The sequence below is a fragment of the Cyprinodon tularosa genome, unplaced genomic scaffold, assembly GCF_016077235.1.
Source record: "Cyprinodon tularosa strain WSP-4 unplaced genomic scaffold, ASM1607723v1 ctg182, whole genome shotgun sequence".
NCBI lineage: Eukaryota > Metazoa > Chordata > Actinopteri > Cyprinodontiformes > Cyprinodontidae > Cyprinodon > Cyprinodon tularosa.
This window is the reverse complement of record NW_024038624.1, coordinates 735,024-762,124: the sequence shown is the minus strand read 5'-3', so window position 1 is coordinate 762,124 and position 27,101 is coordinate 735,024. Positions and strand designations below refer to the sequence as shown.

The following is a 27,101-nucleotide window of genomic DNA, read 5'->3' as shown; positions in this document are numbered from 1 at the left end:
GTAATTCATGTCCTACATTAGCTTTCCAGAACCACCGGGGACATTGGACCAGTAATCTGTTTAGGAAAATCCCAGAGAGACGCTGAGCAACTAAAAACACTCTCTGTGAAACCTCCAATGATAGCGAGCGGGTTTTTGCAATCAGGGTGTGTGAAATGGAGAGTTTGGAATATAAACAAGCCGCATGACAAATCAAACATGTCAACCCAGCTGTAGTGAGCCTGCAATAAGAGCCGGTAAAAAAAAAAAAAAAAAAGAAGCTCAGATGCACAAAGTCTCCCATGAAGCCATCTGAAAAAACCAACCACTGTGATGAAATATTTTAATTTACCAATTAAGGTTGTAATAATTTACTGTGTTTATTTAATTGTGACCAATCATTTATTTAATCAAGCGTAAACTAATTTAGGATTGAGAATCGCCAACTGTGGTGTAGAGACTCTAAAACATTGATTCGCAAAGCTGGGGTCATGACCTTTCTGTGTGTCACAGATCATCAAGTATGGGACCCTAAGATCCGTTAAATTAAACTAAACTATAACAATGATAATGATGAAGCAATTTTATGTGTTAAAATTATTATAACGTCACAAATACAATAAAGCGAATACACAATAGTTGTTGATGCTATTTTATTGCTACCATTTTGTAGGTTTGAGAACGTCTAGTCTAAAAACACGCCATTAACTGAGAGAGCAACTAGTATTGCACCGATGCCAGTATCTGGCGATGCACTAAAATGGTGGTATCGGTGTCGACGAGTACCAACAAATAGGGCACCGATACCATTTAGAGAGCCAAAAGTTTATTCAACTATTGTCACCCATTCCAGGTAGGCAATAAAAGGTTCTACTGGATTCACTTTGTATTAGTCTTTTTCCTGCTTCACAAAGGTAGGCAGCAGCGTGACAAAGCCATGATGGCAATTATTTTACATCCAAGTAGTATGCAGTTCTTCATATATGCACACATCGATTTCAAACAGATGGTATCGGTATCGGCCAAACTGCACAGCCAGGTATCAGTATCAGGGCCAAACGACGGCATTGGCGCAACACTAAGAGCAACCAACGAAGAATAGAAATTGACTAAGTAAGAAACACATGCTCCATATATATCAAGCTGGGAACACTTGGACAAACAATCAATTAAACATTTTAATAAATCACTTTGCATTAAAGGAGCTCAGGGTTACAGAGAACAGAAAGTAAAACATTAAAAATTTTGAGCTTCAAACAACAAACTTGAGGCCACATATTTATGAGGAAGAATAAGAGATGCAAAGCTTTCACTGCTCTTCCATCTGTGGGAAACAATAAAAAAACAAAAAAAAGCACCTTTCTCCAGACATTACTTTTGCAAATTACACAAAAATCTCTCTGAGAATAGGTCACATTTCACTGTTCTCGCCCAGTTTTAAACCAGTGACCAGATTTTGTTGTTAATGCATTTCCTTAGAAATAGATTGAATCATTTTTTTTAATTATTACAATCCTTTTCTGCAGTATTTGATTGACAGCGGTAGGACATTTAACCAAAAACTGGCTATGGTATTGGAAAGATTGTTTGCTTTATCCTTTAAAGATTTTTCATAAAAACATTGATTTGTGCAAATCTTGTAAAAAACCACCAGTTTCCACTAAGAGTGAACACTTGTTTTGCAGTGGCTGTAATATTATTAATCATAAAGAAAAGCAAATAATAAAAATGGACGGGATCAAGTTATTTTGAATGAGGAAAACTGACCTGAGCCACAAATGTCTGACTGATGTATCTCTACTTTTTATACCATCATTACTTCAGAGAAAAAGGGTTTTTAAACCCTTTAAAATATATTTTTTTTAACTTTCATTTCTGATCATCAAGATGAGTAGATTCATAATGTCAAAATCAAGAGATGCTCACTGAAATACAGTTAAAATCTGTTTTCTTTGGACACTGATGAGTTAAATGTAACAACTAAAATAAATAAAAGTAATCTTAAATACCAGCTTTTAATCTTCAGTTCTGTGTAGCATGGATAAGAAAACTGAAATTAGCTCCTAACATGTACCACAAGTCTTCCTTGGGTGGTTTAAACTTCAAAGGGAGTCCGTTCTAAGTCGAGTCTACCCCCATGAAAGTGGATGAGCCACTTTCCACAGCGTGTGCCGCTTCACCCTGAAAACTCAGCCTTTAACTGCCTCAGGCATTTGAGACGAATGAAGCTGTGTTCCTTCCAAAGAGAGCAGATATATCATTTGGCTAAGTGAGTTTTCTGCAAACTAAAATGTTCTACTTGTGATGACATAAGCTCTGAGCGAGCAATTTTATACATTAATCACGTTTGGATCACAAACCAACCCTTAAAATTATGGGTTACAACATGGGATCATGGAAACTGGATTAGCCAGCGGACACATTTTCTATTCGATTCACCAAAATATATTTTTTTAATCTTTAGTCAATGTACATTAAGAGTGAAAGCCTTGTAAATTTACATAGTAAACATTTTCCAAAACCGTTTTAAGTATTTATTATTTTTTTTTAATGAGAAAACAAAATGTTAATTGTCAGGAGAGGAACAGCAACCAAAAATAAAAACTCTTTAGTTTTAAACTTCATGGGGTTTGTGTTTAATCACTACAACATTTACATTGCTCCCAATTACAGTTAAAAATTACAAATCTTGCATAGTTTGAATAATTTTTTTTTTTACAATATTAATCAAACTACGTTGCATATCTATTTCAAAAGGTTCTTTTTATGAGCAAATAAAGTGGGTAGAGAAAAGGTTGGTAACATAGATCTCCTTTCATACCTGGGAAAGCCTAAAAACAGAAACCTAGTTAACAGTGGTGTACTGATAAAACTTTCTAATTTCCAATACTGTTGTTACAGCCTTAAATATTGACTGATATCAGCATGCAGTCGTGCATTCTTTTATCACTTTTTTGCGTACAATATTAGAAATGCCCTGATCAAGAGAGAACAAATGTCAACTATGAAGGTCTGAGAACAAGTGATCCGTTTATTAACCAATTGGTTAAATAAAGCTTCAACAGAAGTGTTATTGTAGATATTGGTTTCACAGCCAAAAACTAAAAAAGTTAACTTGTGTTCAATAAATGCATCACAGATAGGCCTTACTGGATCAAAAGATCGTACCATGAATGGAGCTAAATTCATTTAAATTCCATTTATTTCTATAGCGCCAATTCACAACACGTCATCTCACAGAACTTTACAGTTCTCCAGATCATACAATCAAATTGATTCAAAGTTTTCTATCCACGGAAAACCAGTTGATTGCATCGACTCATTGACTCTAATGCAATACCTCACACTAAGCATGCTTGTAGGGACAGTGGAGAGGAAAAACTCCCTTTTAACAGGAAGAAATCTCCAGCAGAACCAGGCTCAGTGTGAGCGGCCATCTGCTGAGGCCAACTGGGGTTCAAGGAGACAAAAGCATAGACACAGAAAGCAAATGTAAAAGGCGGCCCTGTCCAGGAAACACACAGCCAGGCAGACGGGCTCCGAGCCAGCTTCCATGTCAGAGGACGAAGAGAGCACATTCAGTCAGTCACAGTCAGAGAAACAGGACCACAGCGGAAAAACAGGCCAATGTTCAACATCTATAAACAAAGGTGGTAATATAGCAGTGCAGCTGATATTTCTCTCCAGGATAGTGTCACAGCCAAACAGGAAAAGACGAGGCGAAGCTTAACCAATTTAGAAAAATGGCAATCAGGATCAGCGGTACCACCAAGCTGGTTATCAACTCGCTAACTTAATACAAATTGAACTGATCATGAATCTGAACCGGCACGCATAAATGGGCGGGTAGGGAGTGCGCCATATTTCTGTGAGAACTGTGAGAAACAACAACTTATCTTACAGAAACACGAAGAGGATAAAAATAGTCTCAATGGAAAGTCAAATACAGTGGCATCATCAAAGAGACGGCAAATGACGTAGCAAAGGATTGCTGACTGCGTAGATGAACAAGTTAGACATCAGTGTCATTTAACAGAGACTGCATCCCTGTGTTGCATAGTCCAAGTCCTCTGGAGAGCAAAGAGGACTTGAGAGCAGATAAAAATAAAACACAGAAACATATTTTCATCTAGTTAGTTGGACTTTAATAACATTTGGGCTACAATAAAGCTGGAGGCTGATGCCATGATTGTGTCATATTAATACAAGAAGTGATCAGTTTGAGGGAAATCTTCCTGATTTCTGAACTGTATCAGAACTTTTTTTATTTATTTTTTTTTACAGCAGTTTGCCATTAAACTCCCATTAGGAGGGTTTCAGCATAACTAATGTTCTGATTTATAATGTATATTTAATAACTTGATTTTGATACTTTGACAAATAAGAAATCTCACAGAAATCCAGGTAATGAATCACCTGCAATGGAATAAAATCCTTTTATAGACTGTGTTCAATCAAAGGGGCTCTGCATCCCTGACAGTATACATAAAGCTGCTGGTTGCATAATATCTCATGGCCATACATCCAGTGTGTGATACAGTGAGGAACTCATTCCTGCGGGCCACACAGCCGACACACTGTTCCAGGATCTGGCATATATGCCAGCCCAGCCCATAAAAACCTCTATCACTTATACCAGTAATTATAGTGAACCAGAAGGATCTTCTCACAATTTGCGCTCCGATTTAAATTTTGCTTCATATGTCAATTAAACATGAAACAAATAAATGCCAGCAGTGTTAGAGGATATTATACAGGAGAAAAATACAAAAAAGTAAAATGTTGGTATGTCAAGAAGGAGGCAAAGGAAGAAAAAAAAAAAAAACTACTACTAATTTGTCAAGACAATATTTTGTTTTAACTACAGTTTGATTTTCAAGTTCCTTATATGCGATTTTGTTTACGTTTTTTTGTGCTCCTTATCAAATCGGGTCATTTTTTTAGGATTCAGATCAATCCTGAAAGCTATCCTGTCCCGGAGCTGTTCAGAGTACGTTACTACGGTGACTAGCAATCCAGCTTTGCAGTAGTGGAAAGTCAGAGTTAAACCTGAAGTTGTCTTCCTATCCCAGCAATCCTGCTTCGTGGTACTGGCATCCGGTTGACAACACTCCAAAGTGTGGATGTTGTTGCTGATTAAAGGTCAGCTAGAGATTCATACATGCTTGAATGGTGCCTTCATGGGTTTCATAATTATGGTAAATACAAAAGCCGACATGAAAAATTGCACATGAACACCCATTCATGTCGTAATTTCCACTGGAAAGCTGGGAAAATTCTATAATCGGCGAGTTGCTCACATAAACTTTGACCTTTCAACATGGCGGAGAGCAGTGAAACGATTCTATATGTAGTATACTGCATCGTTTAGCTTTCTCTTCCGTTTGTCTATAGCCTACAAAATGCGGTGACATGTATAGTAAAAAAAAAAACATAACACTTAAACTTGTTTTTAAAATGACCATTATTGTTTGATTTGATCAGATGCTCACCAGCAATCGGTTGGTACATTCAATGCATGTTCTTCCGTTAGCAGATGAACTAGCAAGTCTTCCTTTAGCAAGTCTCCTCCTGTACCTTCCTGGTCAAGATAATCTTTGGATCCAACATGTTTCTCTTCTTTACCACAACAAAAGCACTTCAGCACAGTGCGCTGGTAATTTCCACTTTACAAGTGGTAAGGATCGTCTTTACCACACCACATGGAGGCAGCATAAAGCACAAGCCTATTCAGGCTAGGCACGGTCAGACTGAAAACACTTCTTTTCCTTTTATCTCTGGACAACAATCATTTTGAAGAACAGTGTAAGCAGAACCACTTATTGTTATAAAGGCATTGCACTTGTTGCCATTCAAAAAAACAACAAAACATTAAAAATTTACATTTAACTAAATATAAGATTTTAGATGCAGAAAGTACAATTTAGCTTGACCATTAAAATAGTCTTTCATTCATCAGGGATTTAGATATATTGACCTTAATAATGTTGGTTAGCTTTGATCATTTTAATGAACATCATAATGGCGCAATGATTAAAAATAAGCCGATATTAAGAACAACATTTATTTCCTTGTAGTTGGTGGTTTTGTTTCAGTAGGGGGGAGTGTTATGGGATGTTAGTTTGGTCAGTGATTGTGGTGCAGCTCAGGACGGCAGACATTTAACTGAAGCAGAACTATAGTTGGTTTTTCAAGGCGTCGAAAGGGTAAAGAAATATATAACACCAGAAAATATCGGTCATTATTTAGAGAAAAACCGATACATGTCACCCAGCCAATATTTTCAGTTGATATTGGCATGTTTTGCATGTATTGGCTGATTTATTAGAGCATTTAGCAACCATGTCTTGACATCTTGCCGAGTGCGTGCATTTCTACTGTCCTCCATTTGCTATACATTGTTGATGTCTTGTTTCATTTGCTGATATGTTTTGTTTTGTTTTAGATTGAGTCTTGTATAATGTTTGTTGTAATTTTTATAACTTAAAGGAATAGTACACCCAAAACATGATTAGCCTTCATTTTCTACTCACCCCCATGCTGAACAACACTCTGGAGTACTATTTTGATATCTCAAATGCATCTGGAGATCTGGGAGGCTTCTTGCTGTCTGCTGACATTCAAATAATGGAGGTCTATGGTGCCCGAGACAGAAAGGTCCATAAAAGTCCACAAAAAACGTGTCAATATTCCTCCATACTGCTCGTCCAATGTATTCCAAGCGTCCTGAGTGGGTAGCATCCAGAATTTACTCGAAACGAAGTCATTTAGAATGTTTTTAGAGCATAAACAGTAGTGTATCGGATTTCCTAAAAGCGCGTTCACGAGTCTACGGAAACCGCGGCAGACCAAACCAGATGAAAGTGCGCATTCAGCTCGGCAAAAAACTCATGCTCTTCCTCAACACTGAAGTCCTCAGACATTTTTCTTTCGTTGTTTCTTTCTTTGCACAGGTAAGCAGCACATTTCTTCTTCTACGCTTGCATTATTGGCAGAGCAGATGCTGAATGCGCACTTTCATCTGGTTTGGTCTGCCGCGGTTTCCGTAGACTCGTGAACGCGCTTTTAGGAAATCCTATACACTACTGTTTATGCTCTAAAAACATTCTAAATGACTTCGTTTCGAGTACATTATGGACGCTACCCACTCAGGACACTTGGAATACATTGGACGAGCAGTATGGAGGAATATTGACACGTTTTTTGTGGACTTTTATGGACCTTTCTGCCTTGGGCGCCATAGACCTCCATTATTTGAATGTCAGCAGACAGCAAGAAGCCTGCCAGATCTCCAGATGCATTTGAGATATCAAAAAAGTACTCCAGAGTGTTGTTCAGCATGGGGGTGAGTAGAAAATGAAGGCTAATCATGTTTTGGGTGTACTATTCCTTTAAGCGGAGGATGAAAAAGAATAATCGGCTTCAACTTTCTACCCAAAAATAATTGAAGTAAAAATCAGGGTTCAGACTGATGGCACATCAGTATTTTCTGTAATTGAATCTGTATTTTCCAAAGTCTGGGCCAATATCGACCCAGTGCATCACTACAAAATTTAATCCTTAAAATACATTTCTTTCACGACTTTTTGTTTAGCTCAGCTTAAATAAAGTTGAAGGACAAAAATCATCCCAAAAAATTTTCGGGTTTTAAAATTATACAGAATTCTTACTAACTAAAATATAGATTATTTGAAAGTTATTTTAGTCTTGTGTTAGATAAAAGTATCCTTTTTAAATACATACATTTTGTGTATTTTTAAATTTCAACTAAAACCTCGCTTAGAAGCCTTTCCTCTGACAGATTTTGCCTCATGCCACATTAATTTCTAAAGTTCTCAAGTCCTTATTATACAAATTCGAACATAACCAAAAAGAAAAAAAATCACAATGAATTGTTCACAAATTTGCTGATCATCTAAATATATGGATGAAAACAAATCCTGCAAATGGGTAGATGGTACAACTTATGCAAAGAGGGCTACAGGAAATCAGACGGAGAAATAAACTGGAAGTAATTTATTTTTATGCAGGTGCAAGCAAATAAAGACGAATAAATGCATTGCATAATAGATACGTTTGTGGATGTATGAAAGAAAAAACATAAACATTCATAGATAGAAAAATAGGTCTATTTATGGATGAATCCATTGAAAGCGTGATGCATTTATGGGTGGCTCTATGAAAAGATGCAACATGGGAAAAAAAAAGATAAAAAAGGATGTATGGTTGGAAAAAAATAGAAAGCCTTTTTTGATAGATGCTGTTTGGAAGGTAAAATACGTGTGTGGATGGATGAATTATTGCTTTAATGTGTGCATGCATATTATTACTGAATAAATGCATGCATTTAAAATTCAGACAATAAGGCAAGTAGTCCAGAAATAGACATAATTTCTCCTTGCTATAGTTTATTTTTCCAGACTTTTCCAACATTGAAGAACACTTTCCCTGGATTCCTTACTTTTCTACAGAGCGCAGGAGCCCAAAGCAGCTATGAAGGCAGCGAACATGAACAAACTGAGTGAAACAATGCAAACACAGTCCAGGGTAGTTAGATCCATGCTGCTATCAGCTCCTTTCTGTTCAGATTTCAGGCCGGAGACAACACCCAGCCTCAGCTGCCCAACCTGGGGCAGGACAAATCACAAACCTCCCCTCCCACCCCCCGGCGCCTTGTAGCAGCAGCTCCTTAGCCTTTAGCCAACGGCCGACACACTCCTCATACATAAATTAGCTTAGCATAGCTACACCAAAGTCCCATTATAAGCATACAGTTTCAGTCTTTAACCGTCTGCGTGAGTTTGTGAAGCTACCGGGGCAGAGTAACAACCAAGCGGGGGTGTCTTTGTGTGTCTGGACGTGGCTGTGCAGCGGTGGCGGGTGTTGTAGTAGTAAATACCGATGTATGAGTGCCCAGCTAGCTGGGCTCCACAACCAAACAACTACGAGGTTTTTTTTTTCTCTCTCTCTCTTTCTCACGGACAGAAATGAACATTCATCCCTCCTCCGCCAGTGAGCTACCTGCTGCCCTTTTGCTCTTTAAAATACCACATATCAAAAGGAGACACGAACAGTACCTGGTTCTCCATGTTTCTCCGGCCTCTGTGATTGTTGTAATTATTTACAGCGGCGTTGGTGGAGCGTCTCCCCGGCCTCTCTGCTCCTCATTGTGTGTCAATCCAGCCCCAGAAGCGGAAGGCAGACGGGTCCCCTCCCCTTCCAGACGGCTTCTGGCAGACGATCAAAACAGAAAGCTGTCCGGACCAATCAGAGAGCCGCGAACTCAAGCCTTGGTCTGATAAATGACCAATAGGAAGAGAGGAAGGGCGGGGCTTAAGCTGGTCTGCAAATACAATTGAAGTATTTTCTGGTGGTTGTCTCGAGTGACAGCAGGAGAGTCCCAATAGTTAACGCTCAGTTTCAATTATAAATTCCACTTAGTACTAATTGATTACTACCCCATCAAAAGCGATTTTATAGTGAATAAAAAATGAATATTTTCACAATTTATAGTGAATTGTGAAAATATTCATACCTATTGCACTTTATCATATTTTGATACGACTTATTATACTTTTAACTATAGGATTTATCATAAAATACAATACAAAGTAAATAAAAAAGCCTGAATCTCACATTTTACAACACACATGGATCTGCAACCTTGAGATAACGATACCCCTAAATAAAATCCACCAGAACCAATTGTCTTCAGAAATCACAAAGTTTATCTAAATATCTGTGTTGTAACTAATACTTAGTATAAAAACTAATGTTGATTAAAGGGGTTTGTTAGATACTGTAACAGTGAGAAACAGAAATTGTGAAAACTGAGTTACAAAGAATGCTTAAGAATGCTGTTACATTGCTTGAAAAAACAACACTTTATTTGTATTTTTTAACTTTTAAATAGATTTAAAAAAAAACAAACAAAGAAATGCATCATAAAGAGGAAACCTGGATTTTGGAAAAGAATAGAACCCAAAACATATTTCTGTTACTTTTAATGTCACTGTGCTGTGAATTAAATTCTGTTAGATAATTCTCTTAAAAACCCACAAAGCTTCTGGTATTTGTAATCATACTCAAACTTATTAAAATCCACATCATGTGTACAAATATTTGGTTTAATTAGTTGCATGATTCAGAAAGTGAAAATCCCATATTTCAACTCATAAAATACAGATACATTTTATATTTATAGTTTATATCTTTTTTGATGTTATAATTAAAACTTGTAAGCTTATGACAGCCTAAAATTCAGTTTCTCAAAAAATGGTATGCTAGTGACGGAGGATTGCTGCAAAGTTAATGACACGATGCAAGCAATTATCCAGGGACTCAGTCTAATCTGCTGGGTTTGCTTAGACAGGAAACTGTTCAACCAGTTTGAAGCATCACTGTATCATTACTAGAAAGTAGGCAACTGACATTGAATCTCTCTATTTGATTGACTTAAATTCTCTTACAGTTTTTCTCAAATGCTAAAACACAAAAGCCAATCCTCTAAACCAAATGACCAGTTGTCTAAACACATTTACTAAATCTAGCCATCATTTTCCAATATCATAAACACATTTCACATGAAGACACAATTCACAAAACACAATCCTCTATTCGCATAAATCTTAACACATTTTTCCTTGCTAAAACACAAGTTGCAAAAGAACTCTGCTCATATTCTCAAATGAAAGCTCATGTGATGCAAAATGCTTGCCACAGTCAGCAATATTTGAACAAAATGAACACACCTGGCGTCATTCATTACACACAACGACTCAAAATTGAAAACACCTGTTGCTAATGCTGAAGATTCCAAACAAACACAATGGATGAAGGCAGAGTCAGGGGAAGAGGTAATCGCGTCAGAGGAGGGAGAAGAGCTGGCCAAGGAGGAAGAGGAGCAGGCCAGGGAGGAAGAGGAGCAGGCCAGGGAGGAAGAGGAGCAGGCCATGGTGGAAGAGGAGCAGGCCAGGGAGGAAGAGGAGCAGGCCATGGTGGAAGAGGAGCAGGCCATGGTGGAAGAGGAGCAGGCCAGGGAGGAAGAGGAGCAGGCCATGGTGGAAGAGGAGCAGGCCAGGGAGGAAGAGGAGCAGGCCATGGTGGAAGAGGAGCAGGCCATGGTGGAAGAGGAGCAGGCCAGGGAGGAAGAGGAGCAGGCCAGGGAGGAAGAGGAGGAGGCCAAGGAGGAAGAGGAGAAGGCCAACAAGGGAGAGAAGGTCCAGGAGGGAGAGCAAGACAACCTCGTACTATCATTACGGAAGAGATGCGGGCAACAGTCATTGACCATGTCATTGTCCATGGCATGACAATGGCTGAAGCAGGACTAAGAGTCCGTCCAAACCTGAGTAGGTTCACCGTGGCCACCATTATCAGGGCATTCAGACAACACAACAGGTATTGTACTCTATTGCTTTCTTTGTCACAATACAATTTTACAAGCCTGTGAAAGTAGTCTATTACAGTAGTTTCAAATCAGTTGTTACTGTATTGTAAAACATGTCAATTGACGACACGTTTCTTTCTTTAGAGTTGAAAGAATGCCACATAGAGGTGGGTGGGCTACCATATTCACAGCGGCACAAGAAACCCCCATTGTGGATATGGTTTGTGAGAACAACCTCATCAGACTCCGGGAGATCAGAGACAAAGACATTGACGATAATGTGAACTTTGAGGGCATTGATGATGTCAGCTTGGCCACAATAGACCGAGTTCTCCTGAGCCAAAAGATGCGGATGAAACAAGTCTATAGGGTTCCCTTTGAGCGAAACTCTGCACGACAAGACCTACGTTACGAGTATGTGCAAGTAAGTATACATCCATGTTCACAGTACAGTTAGTAAACATACTGTGTTGCTCAGTGGCCTACATTACTTCTGGACAATACAGTACGTAATATGCTACCTGATTGACTGTTGCTCTGAACACCTGTGCACTTTCACATTTTCACAGAGGATATTACAGTTTGACGCGATGGCCAGACCTCATGAGTACCTCTTCCTGGATGAGGCTGGCTTCAACCTGCACAAACGAAGGCAAAGAGGCCGTAACATCATTGGCCAAAGAGCCATCACTGAGGTTCCTGGCCAACAGGGGGGTAATATTACTCTTTGTGCGGCCATGGGTTTGGAGGGGCTTGTCCACCGGCAGGCTGTCCTTGGGTCTTACAACACCCAACATCTCCTAACCTTCCTAGAGGAGCTAAAAGATATCCTCCTAGACCGCCAACAACACCATCCTGGGCCCGAACATCCCATTTATGTGATCATTTGGGACAATGTACACTTCCAAACAACAAACCAAATCAGTGAGTGGTTCACCACCAACAGTAACCACTTTTTAAACGTCTGTCTGCCACCCTACTCCCCTTTCCTGAACCCTATAGAGGAGTTCTTCTCATCGTGGAGATGGAAGGTTTATGACAGACAACCATACACTAGAGCAGTGGTTCCCAAAGTGTGGGGCGCGCCCCCTAGGGGGGGCGCAATGCCATTGCAGGGGGGGGCGCGGGAAGCGGTATGGATGAATGAAGAAAAAAAACAAAAAAAAAAAAAAACAGCGCTTGCTTGACTGAGCATAATGGACAGTTGTGACACTGCAACCCAGATTTGAGAAGATCTACAGCAAAAAGCAGGCTCACTACAGCCACTGAAAAGATGGGAGGATTAAAGTACAAAGAAAAAACTCTCAGGGAGCTGTTCAATGTTTTCACTGCATTTTGCACAGAGGCTTTTTAATGTATAGATTATAGCAAAGTTAAATATTGTAACAAATAAAAAAAAAGAAATATGTTTAAAATAACACAGACAACAAAGAATCCTCTTCTAATCTACAGTATAGAACTATGAAAAAAATACAGTTGTTCCACTTTAAAGATGGTGTAGTTTGTTTTGTTGCAACCTGAAGTGTGAAATAAACTTCAGTGGACTTTGAAAACAAAATATGCGTATAGGTTTATTATATCTGGTTGAACGATGAGTGTGCCCAGTTTATTCTTTTTTTTGGCGGGGGGGGGGGGGGGGGGCGTGGAAATTTAATTGTAATCCAAAGGGGGGCCCAGAAGAAAATCTTTGGGAACCACTGCACTAGAGAAAACCTCCTAAGGGCAATGGAGCTGGCGTGTGTTGACATCCCAGTGGAGAACTTCCAAGGATGGATCCGCCATTCCAGGGCGTTTTTCCCACGGTGCCTGGGAAGAGACAATATAGCCTGTGATGTGGATGAGGTGATGTGGCCTGATGCAGCTCAGCGACATGATGCCGCACAGTGATTGTGGTGTAAATACTGTAAAATTAATAAAAAAACTTCACACCCTGATCATGTTTTCAAAAGTACTGTTGTGTGCAATAGATTCTGCTTTTGCAGTGAGTTGTGTTACAGTAGTGTACAGAATTTACTATAGATTTATACCCTTCATATGAAACTCACAAATCTAAATGCCCAATCCTCTGCAGAAGATCCATAATTGTAAAGTTTCTAAAAATATGCATTGGCAGTAACAAAGAACCTTCTCACAAATTGAGCATTGTGTTTTCAATTGTTTTGCTGTAGTGTGTAATGATGTGTATAGTGTTTACATTTTTGAAAGCTTCGAGCTGCTCTTTTGGTGTGAAAGTTTGAGTTTTGAAGGGAGAAGGTGTGGTTGTGTTTATGTAGCTTTAGAAAAGGATGTTGTGTTTAGACATTGAAGAACATGGACGAAACGTTTGTGAAATGTGTTTTAGCATTTGAGAAAAACTGTATTATTTTGTAAGGCGCATTGAAGTGAATTGTTGTTAACAGAATATATAAACAAGCTGAATACTGTTATACTGATGTGAAAGTTGAGTGGAGGGAAAATATGTGGTAGAGCAAAACTTGTAGATGTAGACGAGACGGTGGAGAAACTCAATAGGTATTGACCGCTGCTGGAATTTATGCTTCAAAAAACAACGTTACTTTTCTTTATTATACATTTTCTTTTTTTTCACCAGCTATATGAAACAGCCGGAATTTTTAGCAGATATATACTTCTTAGGTTGTCATAATCCGTAAGCACAAACAATCAAAAATGATGATGATGTATGATTCTGAGAGAATCTTATCTGTTAATTAGTTTCATAGATGGAAATACTGAAATTAAATAATTTTGCATTGATTTTAACATTTATTTACATCAATATTGATATATTGCTGTGTCAAAACTGTATTTACATGGTTTAGCAGCATCACTATGTAAATGATCATTGATAAGCAGCAGAGGACATCTGTAGTGATGGATGTGGCCCAAATCTATCTATCTATCTATCTATCTATCTATCTATCTATCTATCTATCTATCTATCTATCTATCTATCTATCTATCTATCTATCTATCTATCTATCTATCTATCTATCTATCTGTCTATCTATCTATCTATCTATCTACATATGTATAGATTAAGTATAACACAGGAAGGTTTAAGCTTTTGAGAGTTTAACGTAGATCATGTAAAGTATATTAAGATTTATGACTGTGAAAAACAATCAGGTTCTGATCCAGTTCTGTGTATTTGTTTACTCTCATAAAGTGAACGTTCACTTACCCAAAACAAACCTCCCAGACCCACAAATATCACAGATTCCTCGTTTCAAGCAGAACAGCAAACCTCAGATTGGCAGCTGCTGCTCTCTAGTGGCAAGTTTAAAGAACTGCTTAATTATGCCTTTTTATATTTTCTAATAATAGAAATAATAATAATAATAATAATAATAATAATAATAATAATAATAATAATAATAATAATAATGATAATAATGATAATAATAATAAAAATCTAATAATAAACTACTAGAAGGACCTACCCATGTAATAATTAAATTAACTAACAAAAACCTGACAGCATTAATCTGATAAGTTCTTTTAGTTGTTTAAGTGGACCCTACAGCAAACCATTACACCTCGCTTTAACACCAAATACCCTTCCAGACATTTCCAGGATTTGTACCCATGTCCCAAATCTCAGTACCAAACACTCAAACTTCTACACTGCAGACAATTTAACCTTTGCTGCCATAGATCATACATTATCGCAGAAACTCTGGGATGTGCACTGATATCTTTCAAGCAGCTGATCTGCACACATTTCTATACACATTTATAAACATATAAATTAGATTAAGTATAGATGTATTGGAAGAGTATAAATACAGCACTCTTTACCTCTACCAGAAAGTACAAAGCAGACTGTACTTTTTAAAGAAGCTTAGTTTAAGGAAGCTTAATGAAGCTCCGTTAGTGTTTGTATCTATATCCCTCCACCTCTATAAAGGAAAGAGTCTGCCACTGTGACTTCACAGATCTTTGTTTAGAGGACTAATGTCTTTCTAGGTAAGAAATTTAGGGTCAGAGAATACAAAGTGAATCACATTGTATAGGCATGTAGAAAAAATACTTTTATTTAAGGAGGAATGCTCCTTTTAAGGTTCTTTATTTCCAGCAATAATATTATCTACAGCCACAATTCTAATCTCTTTGGCTCCATAAACACATCACAATGGCTTTGAAAAAATAAAATAAACATATGTTATGTGTCTAAACTGCGGAATTTCAGCTTTTTTTTTACAGCACAATTTAGTACATGGACAATTCAAAGTGCTTTACGCGAATTAGATAATAAACTAGAAGAAAAATAAAAGCAGATTAACAGATAAACATTTGTAAACAAATAAAACAATCCATGGGCATGGTGGGTTTGAATCCTGATTGCATCAATATTCATCTCAATTCGGTTTATTCATATAGCTCCAATTCACAAGGCATGTCATCTTAAGGTTCTTTACAGAGACAATTCAACCAGATCATACAGTCAAATGGGTTCAACGTTTTCTATCTGAAGAAAACCAGCTGATTGCATCGATTCATTGACTCAAAAGCAATATCTCACACCAAGCACGCTTGTAGCAACAGTGGAGAGGAAAAACTCCCTTTTAAACTGAAGAAAGATAGAATGCAGCAGAATGATTTCCTCCAGCAGTCTAAGCCTATAGCAGCATAAATACAGAGATAGCTCAGGATAACCTGAGACCCTTTAACTAGCCCCTTATCAAAAAGGAAAGTTTTACCTCTTGCTTTAAAAGTAGACAGTGTCTGCCTAATGGACTAAAACTGGTAGTTGGTTCCCAGGAGAGGAGCCTGATAACTAAAAGATCTGCCTCCCATTCTATTTTTAGGAATTCTAAGAACTACTACAGGTTGAGTGCAAAGTGCTCTGTTAGGAACAGAAGGAACAATCATATCTCTAATATAAGAAGGAGTTTGGCAATTTAAGGCTTTATATGTGAGGAGGAGGATTTTAAATTAGATTCTGGATTTAATAGGAAGGCAATGAATAGATGCTAGGATAGGAGAGACATGATCTCTCTTTTTAATTTTCATCAGAACTTTGGCTGCAGCATTTTGGATCCGCTGAAGGCTTTTAACTACAGTTTGTGGACTTCCTGATGGCAAAGAATATAATAGTTCAGCCTTGAGGTACAAATGCATGGACTTGTGATCTATGATTAATTTAATCCCTTCCAAATTCAGCGACTGACTAATCAGCTTCTTTTTCAAAGACTCTGTTCCAAAGACTTTAACTTCTGTTGTTGTCTGATTTCAGAAGTAGAAAGTTAAAAGTCATCAAGGTTTTTATGTCATCGAGACATGCTTGTAGTCTGTGTCATGGGTTAGCTTAATCTGGATTTATAGACAGATATAGCTGAGTATCATCAGCATAACAGTAGAAAATAATCCCATGCTGTGGCAGGAGATATCTTAAACTTACAGGCTTGGTGCAGAAAAACAACTCACCTGATATAAAGAGACCCATAAAACGAATATTTATTCCTACTATGCTAACACTAATGAAAGAAATAAGGCTTTTTTTTAGATGGAAACCAAAATTACCTGGAAAAAAGCCTTCATACACAAGGGAGAACATGCAAATTTGATTAGGAAAGACATATCACCTTGTCTATTGCAGCTTAACAGAGACACACATAAAACAAATATTTAAACCTACTACGCTAACACTATTACTAAATAAGGCTTTTTTGGTTGGCCAGAGCACCTGGAGTGAACCTATATAAACTAAGGAAAACAGGCAAACTTGATTAGGAAAGAAAGGTCACCTGGTCTATTGCAGGATAACACAGAGATACACATAAAACAAATACTTAAACCTACTATGCTAATAATATTACTAAAAAATAAGGCTTTTGTGGTTGGCCAGAGCACCTGGAGTGAACCCAGTCAATTACTGACTAAAAAAAAAATGACATAAATAAAAATGTATATGAAAACTAAAAAAGTCAGGATCATGATTTGGATGATCCTGCATGGCTTTGCTGAATCCTAGAATTCAGATTCAGCAAAGCCATGGTGAAATCCAGTACCTGTACGTTGACTGGGGTGTAAAAAAATCCTTTACGATTTGAAGGGCTACAACTTGTACTTTTTGTGCTAAGGCCATCTCCCTGTCTTCTTGTTGAAATTGGTCTTCTTTTTGAATGTGGATCATCTTTGACTCACACAGCTTGTGGTTAAGGTGAATGGTTTCAGTTTTTAAGGCTTTAATCTCTGATTTTAGCTTTATATTGTGCTGTTCTTTACTGCTGACTGCATCCAGAGAATTTTTTAAATTGTGGTGCTTCTGTTTAAGTTGTTTGTTATTCTGTTTCAGTTCCATTTTTAACTCTTGAAAAGACGTTGGTAGCTTTTCATTGTCAACCTGTATATTTGTAAGCTGTTGAAGTTTTTGATCTTTTTCATCGAGTTTCCTCTTAAACTCATTCATCTGTTGTTGCAAATCGGTTTTCATCGTTTTACAACATGCCATCAGACGTTTGTTTTCTTGCTTTAGGTTCTGACATTCTGTTTGGAGTGAACTAACCTGTGCTCTGAGACAATCATTTTCATCAGAAAGCTCCTCAATTTCTGTACAAAGTTTGGTTTTCTTTTTTTTTCCGCAGCGCTCAAGTTTGGTGCGAAGACTATCCATAGTATGTTGTAGTTCCTGGTTTTCTTTCATTAAATCTTGGTGAGACGAAAGACTACTATGGTCTTCGCTCTGAGAGGTAAGACGCTGTCTTCTCCGACCCATTTGAATGATCTGTATGAAGAAATCCTGTTTCCTGAAGATTTGGTCACTGTGACTGAACACGTTGCCTGTCCTTTGTCAGAATGATGAGGTTAAGGAAAGTACTGTTCTCATAGAAAACTAAATGATGATGTCACTGTAGGGGCGGAGCTAGAATTAGTAAAGCTTCTAAGTGATGCCTGTGAATGATGTCACAGTGTCACATGGGGCATTCCATGTGTAAATGGAGTGTGAGGGGGGGTATGTTACATGGGCCATTCCATGTGTAAACGGTGTGGGGGTCGAGTGTGTGTTATGTGGTCCAGTTCATGTGTATGTGGGTGAGTGTTGTTTGTTTTTTAGAGGGGTGGAATAGATTTTTATTACAAGGATTAGTTGTGTTCTTTTTAAAGCTTATTTTGACCTTTCTCTGTTCTTTCTACTTTGTAAGAAATTATTCTTTTATAGCGTTTACAACTAATAACTGAGAAGGCACGGAAATTACAACGGTAAAATTTTTACTAATATAGACATCGTTAGACATCAAACATCTCATGATGAAAAAATCGCCGCATAGCATCCGTTTTTTGACATCAGAAAAGTTAGTTCATCATAGCTAATGCTTAGCATCTTGCTAAAAAAACTTATCTCCTCAAAAATTTGTCTGCGATTTTTGGTATGTTTCTTTACATTGTCTTCTTACATAAAAGTCAAAATTATCTGCATATTTGTGTGACTTGATTTGAGTCAGGGAGAGTCGCTGAAGTCTCACAAATGCTCCTTGCCTGTCAGCCAGTGACGCACAGAGTAGAGCGATATTACACCTCATATAGTCCTGCTGTTATTGGTTAAGTTATTTCATTGGTTTTGTAGCCAATGAAATAAGGTATCAAAAAGTGCAGACATGGCTAGGTTTCATAAAGGAGAGCCGTTACCGGCTTGCGTAAGAGTGAAATACATAGCTGAGGAAAGTGCAGAACAAATGTCTCATAGTCTGAAATGAATGAAAATAGTTGATTTAATGGTTATTGAGTCAGATATGTGGCGGTAATGTTTGGTTATTTTGTAGATGTTTAGATTTACTTATATCTCTCTACCCCTTTTATAGAAGAGAATAGAAAATCCCTTTATTGTCCCACAATGGGCAGATTTACAGCAGCAGAAAGATTATTGAAAATGGTCACACAAATTAGGACCTTAGAAAAATGTATAAGAATAACATAATAGGGAAGAGTTAAAATATAAAAAATACAATTCTGTAAAGTGTTTTAACAATATAAAACTGGAGAATAAATAACCAATATGCAGCTATGGACATTTTTACAGTAATGGATATTTGAAAATAGCAGCAACATCAGAGATGTGCAGAATGACAGCAGCAGGTTATTTAACTGACTAAGGTTTCTATCATTAGATTTTATTTGTTCCTGCTCCCGTTGGTTGGAACCTTTATTCCACTCTGGATTCTTGTGAGTGTAGTCTTTGTTCACTTTAACTTTAAAAAAATAAATAAATAAACAAACAGTTTTGAAAACCTCGGTATTCATTCTTTTCCTGCTTTGTGTGTCAACTTTCACGGTTGCTAAGCAACAGAGCATACCCGCCGAAGGGTAGACCTGTTCGAATTTACAGCCAAAACTCTTCCGGCCTCCTTATTTTCAAGGACTTCGAAGGATCCAGTCTAGGTAGACCGCGTCCTTGGAGGATGCGTCCTAGGTTTTCGAACAGAGCAAGAGCCTCTGATTAAGAACAGGGCTGCCCGCACTGACGCGGCTCAGGGATTACGTCACACGGAGCGTCGTGCGCAGTGAAATCAGGACATTTCCTCACCCGGGACAGGACGTGAAATACGGATATGTCCCGGGAAAAACTGACGTTTGGTCACCCTATCCAGGTGTCAACTATCCACCCATTAAACTCTGCATTAAATCAAAGTTATCCAGCCTACATTTTCAGTGCTTCTTCATTTGTGCAGGTGAAACTATCATTTGAGCTGATTTGGTTTTTAAGATTAATTATTTATATTACAGCTGACATCACAAACCCGGCAGACATTAGTGCTGTGCGTTCCCGATAAAAAGATACTGCATAACCTCACATGTCATTCCTATGCTAGTAATGAATATAACCTTGTGCATGTTTATTTTATTTAGTGGCTGGAATGATTGTTTAAGATTTACCCTTTGCTTTAGACTTGCTTTTACCCCTGGCAACCCCATGGCATTTCAGGTCGAGGTCTTGCTGTCGGTATTTTACAATAAAATCACAGGTGACACTTAATATGATTGTTCTGCTCTCAGTGTGTTGGGATCCAGAGGTTTGCCCTCCAGAGGGCGATGTGGATCCCTTCCTGAGGGTTTCTGCTGTCGGTTGGGATCCAGAGGCTTGCCCACCAGAGGGCGCCGTGGATCCTCTCCTGAGAGCTGGTGCTCATTTGAAGCAGCTGTTTATGCTCTCCCTATTTAAGCTGGGTGAGAGCTTCCCTCTGGGCCGGATTGTTAAACAGTTTTTTGTTAAGCAAGCTTGTGCCACCCTGCCTGTTCTGACCCCGTAAACCTGTTTTCCTGTAAACCTGTAAACCTGAACCTAACCTGCCTTGTCCTTTCTGCCTCCCAGGTAGAAACCTGTGTTCATCCAATAAAATATTGGACTTTTATCCTGCCTCTGAGTCTGTGAGTTCTGCATCTGGGCTAGTAAACCTGCTGATCATGACACAGTGGAGGTGGTCGCATTTTCCTGCTGCTCCTACACCTCCCCTTTTCTTTTTTCATATCAGCCGAATCAAATATGGATCTGGTCAGCTGGTGTCTCAATGCAATTGATCAAATACAGACAGGGTAAAGGGGACCCGCCCTGTCCTGCCAGGACATACTTCATGGGATACACCCTAGACTCCTGGAAGGATTGGAGAACGGTGTGTTTTTTTTACGATCGTGTCAGTGCAGGACGTCAAAAGCATATTCATGTTTGGATGCATGATACTCAAAATTCTTCTCTTTGGATTTGGAGGGTACCTGATCTGAGGATGCCAGTGTAACGGACGCTGAAACCTGGACCCAATATTCAGCAGACAAACTGAATTTCAAACAAGTTTATTGAAATAACAAAATGAGGGCGACAAAAACTCCTCGGTGTGGGTTCTTGGATTCTCTGTTGAGACAGAAAAGTCAGGTCAGTGACGAGAATGATGAGCGGAAAAGACTACAAAAGTCACTGACCTGGTTGAAAGTTCAGTACGATACTGAGAGAGGAGAAACCCGGGGGGAGATTGTCCACCGCTTGCAGTCGTTTGGACTTCAGAGCACAGAGGGCGGGGGAGCTGGTGCCAGCCGACACGGAGCAAGCAATGGCTTCCTTAAGGGATAATCCAAAGCCGAAATCCAGTCCAGAACAATTTCAGAAACCAGGTTACCAGAGAGCCGAAGAGGTATGCAGGGAGAAACCAAGCCGACGTCAGTAAAACAGTCCAAGTCTGGTGACCAGCAAAACCCAGGAAGTCAGACCAAAAATCACACTGTGCAGAACAGACAGGAAAAAAGACGAAAACCGAAAATACAAGGGCACAAAGCCAATCAGAATTTACCAACACAGACAACTTACTTTGAACGCTAGAGTTACTCACACGAGACAGGTTGAACAATCAGGTGCCGATGGCAGCAGAGCAAACAGCATAAATAACTGCTGGGACCAGGTGAATTAGATTGGCAGTAATTAGTCACAGGGCCAATTAGGCAGGTGAGCAGAAGCAGATGGAAAAAGCCAACCACCAGTGCCAGGATTATGACAGTCAGTGGCAATTTGGGCGATGATTAGGCTTCGGGCCGCGGTTGATGCACTCACGCAGGCTGGAAAAGAGCAGGCCGTTACCTGAGTAGCAAGCTGGATGCGATGGAACGCAAGCTGGCTGCACTTGTTGAACTCAAAGGTGAGATGGGATAAAATCTTGGATGTGTTCAGAGGCTTTTGAATCACTGCTGCACTTTATTAAATGGAAATTTTCATTTCACTGCTAAACTGCTGCTCATTTATTGTCTGAAAGCTGTACAAAACGAGATTTTGTTTTGCATACACTCTGTGTGTAAGAAATTACAATATTAGTTGGCCAAGTCATGACTACATTATTTATGGTGTATTTATTTGCTTGCACATGCGCAAATGAGCTGATGGTACAAATTGTGCTTCCGGGTAGTGAAACGCCTAATGGAAGTGTTCTTTGGCATACATGGCCTCAATCATTCACCTGGGTTCAAATCTCTGAATAGGGCGTGGGCGTCATGACGTAATTAGTTTGCGTCGCCGCCATCTTGAATGCGTCTTTTACCGCTGCTCATACTACTGCCTATGACTACCGCGTACTGTACTCCCTCTCAGCCATGTTTTAATTTGATTAATTTCACCTTAACTTGATTTCAACCATGGTAAACCGTTGCTGTAGTGTGGGTTGTAACAGCGCAACACATGATCGCCATGGGAAAAACATAGAAATTGGGTTAACTTTCCACCACTTTCCTGCCTGGAGGCGCAAACACAGAGACCAAGTGTCAGAGATAACAAAGAGTTGTCGGCTAGCTTGGATCGCAGCTGTAAGACGACCAAACATAACTTTCCACAGTATCCCGATGTCAGTGAGAGTGTGTTCCCTGCACTTTCATTCTGGTAAGTTAAAGATGCACGGTTTTATTTTACACCTTTGAAACACATAGCAGCTAGTTAAAAGTACTTTACATGCGTGAGTGGTTGTTAGCACTAACGTTTAGCAGTTACTCAACTACCAGAGCCCGTCTGAGCACAGCTTACCTTTGTAGAGATTACTGTGTTCCCACTGTTTGCTGTCTTTATGATCTGCAGCTCCTGAACCCATCCATTTGTGAACTGCACCTGAGACTCCGAGGACTTGTAGCTTCGGAACTGTTTTAAAGTATAGGCGCTCATACAAGAAACAAGGTAGCCGAAGAAGTCTGATATACAAAACTGTGGAAAAAAGTTGTCGTTGGTGCTCCGCTCATTGTTTGGATCTTCATATAGATCCAAATTATTAATAATGCTGATTTTGTCAACATACCGGTCCCTGGCTTCTCTTTTTAATGTGTCCCAGTAAATTCCAGATGCTTTTCGGGATTTTAAGATCTTTTTTCTCTCTACGTCTACATCTCTTCGTTCAACAACGTTGTATCAGAGCTATGTTAACGTTTGCGTAGCCATCAACATGGCCACCACATCCCACAATGCAACGCAGATCCCAAGCCCTATAAGCTGCCAGTGTGGGGCCCTTAGGCAAGACCCTTTACGCTAATGCCTACTTAGTAAGTTGCTTTTGATAAAGCGTCTGCTAAATGCATAAACATAAACAACATAAACATGTAGCTTATGAAATGTATGTGATGAAAAGTTTGTATAGGAACTTTAATCTTGGTTACAATGCAAATTGTAGTTGACAATAAAGATTGATTGATTGATTGGATTAATTGATAACATCACGAACTGCTATTAAATTGTTCTGAAAAAGCCCTGAAAAAGCTCTGAAAAAAAGAGTCCACTTTGGTTCATCCAGATGCAGCTCTGATTCTGTCAGATTTGGCAAAACCTTGTAAATCTGAGCATCCACAAAGCATTGATGCTGGGGAGTAAGGCAGTGACAGACCTGGCTTTGTGCTGCAGGTAATTAACACTCATATTAGAACTAAATTAAAACAGCGTTTTTAAAAGATACCTAAAGACATCTTAAGAGCATCCCTTATTCCTACCTTTGTTAATATTGTTTATCTCTGAATTCCATTTTAAGGGAAAACGCTTCACCTACAACCATTCCCTGATTGGCTGCTGTGTCGCGATTTTATAAAAAAGTTTGCCACAGCCACTACGCACCATAAGAGTCTTCTCCAGATCCGGTTCAAGGCAGTCCAATATCGAAGACACTTCCTGCCACCAGCCATCAACACCTATAACATCTTGTTGGAAAAATGCCCATTAGTTACTGATAAAACATGGTGGGACAAGTTGTAAAAAAATGAATATTTTTTGGTTACACTTTAACATAACCATTACCTATAAATCTTAAAGATGTCATGATTTTACTAAAGTTCTGACCCAAATGCAGAAGACAAAACAGGGAGACCAGGGAGAAGGTTTTACAGGTTTTATTGAAGAGATAATGCTGAGAGAAGTGTTGCTCTGAACACTGCTCAACCGGAACTGAAAAGTGAGGGGAAGACACAGCGATTAGTTCAGGCTCAGTGGGAGATTTGATTTGTGAACTTGGAGAAGAGAATCTGGTTGCTGACTCACATTTCCAGAGAAGTTATTGAATCTTTGACTCCAGTTGCTGTTGTTCCAGTGTTTGTCTGATTCGGTGGAGGGCGGAACAGGGTTTACCCAGAATGTTGTTGTTTGTAGGTGAACAGAGAAGCTGACTGCCACTCAGATTTCCTGCGGTACTTGAACGGCTCATAGTGGAGATGAATCCCCTTCTCAGTGTGAAGCTCAAACGATCTCTTGGGGAAAGTGGGTCCAAACCTCCTGTTTGTAATCCCAGCTCAGCTTGAAGCTCAGATGATCCTTCCAGGGAGAGAAGATCAGAAAAATCCAGTATGCAGGATGACTTCCTGCCGAGAGGCAAAGACAAAAAACAATGTTTAAACTCAGGTTGGCGAGAACTCAGTTTGACTCAGCAAAAACTCAACTTGGCTAGAGTACCCAAAACTGGCAAACACTCTGGCGTCGAGGTAGTGGCAGCTCCGTTAACGAGGAAACCATCAGCAGGTGTGTGAGGAGGCAGACCAGAACCAGGCGCCTCCTGGTGGAGGAAGGGAGACAAACACAGAACACAAACACACAGACAGGAGTCCTGACAAAAGAGACCATTTATCAATGATTAACAGATAGTATATTAAAGTTAGATTAACAAAACAGAACAGTATTGGTCTTTTATTTTCATTACATTCAATTTTGTAGCCTTGATCCTTTGGATCTATTCCATTCCTTTTCTTTACAAATTCTATTTTACTAATTATTCTTATTCAAAAACAATAAGGTTACAGCTTCAGTGGTAATGAGATATGATCCCAGTTTTCATCTGTTAAATGTTTTTTTTTCACAACAAAAAAAATGCTCTAATTTTTACAGATGAATTTAACAGTTTTTCTTGAGTTCTAATTCAAATTAATAGAAAATAGTAGTTTTAACTTAAATAAAGTAAAATGTATATTGACCTCATAAGAAATAGAAATTCTATTAAACCTAATTGAAAAGAAATTTCACTTCATGCAGCTCTCTTAATATATTTGAATCCCTTGCCCTGTTTTTTTTATTTCATGTGCCCCCATGAATACATGCTGGCCCCCTCCTGGCCCCCCTGGTACATTTGGTCTAGATCCACCACTGTTCCTCACCTTCACTAGACGTGGATATACTTTAGTACACATGTGTCAAACTCAAGGCCCGCGGGCCACATGTGGCCCGCTACGTGATTTTATGGGGCCCTCTCCCCCCACCACCGTTTTACAGGGCTATTGATTGACTTAAAATAGGTTTTGAGCACAAATTGACCACAAACTACATCTCCCATAATGCCTTCTGATTGTTACCAGACACGATTAGGGCTTCTCGCCACTAGAGTGCAGCAGAGTCACCTCAAGCTGATTATTAATTTTCCCAGAGAATAAAACTGAAACATCGACAAGCTAACATCAAAATGTCTAAGAAGAGAAAAATCGATTTACAAGGAAGACTGTTTCATGAACGATGGGAAAACGAATACCTCTTTGTACTACAAGGTGAAAAACCAGTATGTGTTTTGCAGAGATGGCAAAAGTACTCACTTTCTGTACTTGAGTAAAAGTACAGATACTTGTGTTAAAAAATACTCTGGTAAAAGTGGAAGTACTGATTAAACTTCTTTACTCAAGTAAAAGTAACAAAGTACAGGCTTGTAAATTTACTTAAAGTATAAAAGTAAAAGTAGAAACCACTTTTTTCATGCCGTTGCCTACATTTTAAATGGATGTCTGCCAATAGGACTAGATCTCCGTTGTGTTCATTTTCAATCATCTCGTCGTCCATGCTACTATGCTAACGCCACCGCCACCAAGCTGCAATGATTTGCCGCGAATGAATACCGCCGAATCTGTCGATTCATCTTGTAGTGGTGCGTCAAATGCAACGTAGACTCCCATCCAATTAGATTGAATTTGGTATTGATGATGTGAAAAATAATAACGGTAACTCCATTGAAATGATTCAAAACTAAAGTAACGAGCCATTTTTTTAAAATGTAAAGAGTAGAAAGTACAGATATTTGTGTAAAAATGTAAGGAGTAGAAGTAAAAAGTCGCCATAAAAATAAGTAGTAAAGTAAAGTAAAAATATCAGAAAAATCTACTTGAGTACAGTAACAAAGTATTTGTACTTCGTTACTTCCCATCTCTGGTGTTTTGTGTTCTGGGGCAGTGTGTTGTGAAAGAATACAATAAACGTCGGCATTTTGAAACAAAACACGGAGCTAAGTACGCGAAATTTAGCCTTCAAGAAAAACTAAAAATTGCAGCAGATTTAAAAGGCAGATTGCAAATGCAGCAGAAATTGTTTACAAAAGCCACAGCCAAAAATGATGCAGCGGTGAAAGCAAGCTTTATTGTAGCTGAAGAAATCGCCCGAGCTTCAAAATCTTTTTCGGAGGGTGCATTTTTGAAGCAGTGTATGCTAAAGGTGTGTGAGCAGGTGTGTCCCGAAAAAGTACAGACTTTCCAAAATGTCAGTTTGTCAAGAAATACCATCACGGAACGAGTTAAGGACATTGCCGGAAATATAGCGACACAGCTGGCCGAAGAAATGGGCAGCTGTCTAGCTTTTTCATTAGCTGTGGATGAAAGTACAGACAACGTGGATACGGCGCATTTGTCCATTTTTATTAGAGGGGTGATGCCAGACCTGTCTGTAACCGAGGAGCTCCTGGATATAGTGGCGCTGCATGGAACCACAACCGGCCGGGACATTTTTGATGCTGTGGAGAAGTCTGTCGGTAAAAATAAATTGCCGTGGGAAAGG

At 38.9% G+C, this 27,101-nt stretch overlaps 2 protein-coding genes across 3 annotated transcripts in view; one reads left to right on the top strand and one right to left on the bottom strand.

Annotated features, from left to right (window-relative positions):
• mllt1a (MLLT1 super elongation complex subunit a) overlaps window positions 1-9,194 on the bottom strand; it is a 39,740-nt gene extending 30,546 nt beyond the window's left edge. For both annotated transcript variants that reach the window (XM_038282349.1, XM_038282350.1), the window contains exon 1: window positions 9,057-9,194. In XM_038282349.1, coding sequence (XP_038138277.1) covers window positions 9,057-9,068 — 12 coding nt within the window. In that variant the 5' untranslated portion in view covers window positions 9,069-9,194. The remainder of the gene's footprint in view (window positions 1-9,056) is intronic.
• Window positions 9,195-11,582: 2,388 nt separating this feature from the next.
• Window positions 11,583-21,425, top strand: LOC119781817. Its single transcript, XM_038282414.1, has 3 exons — window positions 11,583-11,789; window positions 11,935-12,438; window positions 21,222-21,425. The coding sequence occupies exons 1-3, from the start codon at window positions 11,583-11,585 to the stop codon at window positions 21,423-21,425; spliced, it is 915 nt and encodes a 304-aa protein (XP_038138342.1).
• Window positions 21,426-27,101: the final 5,676 nt, after the last annotated feature.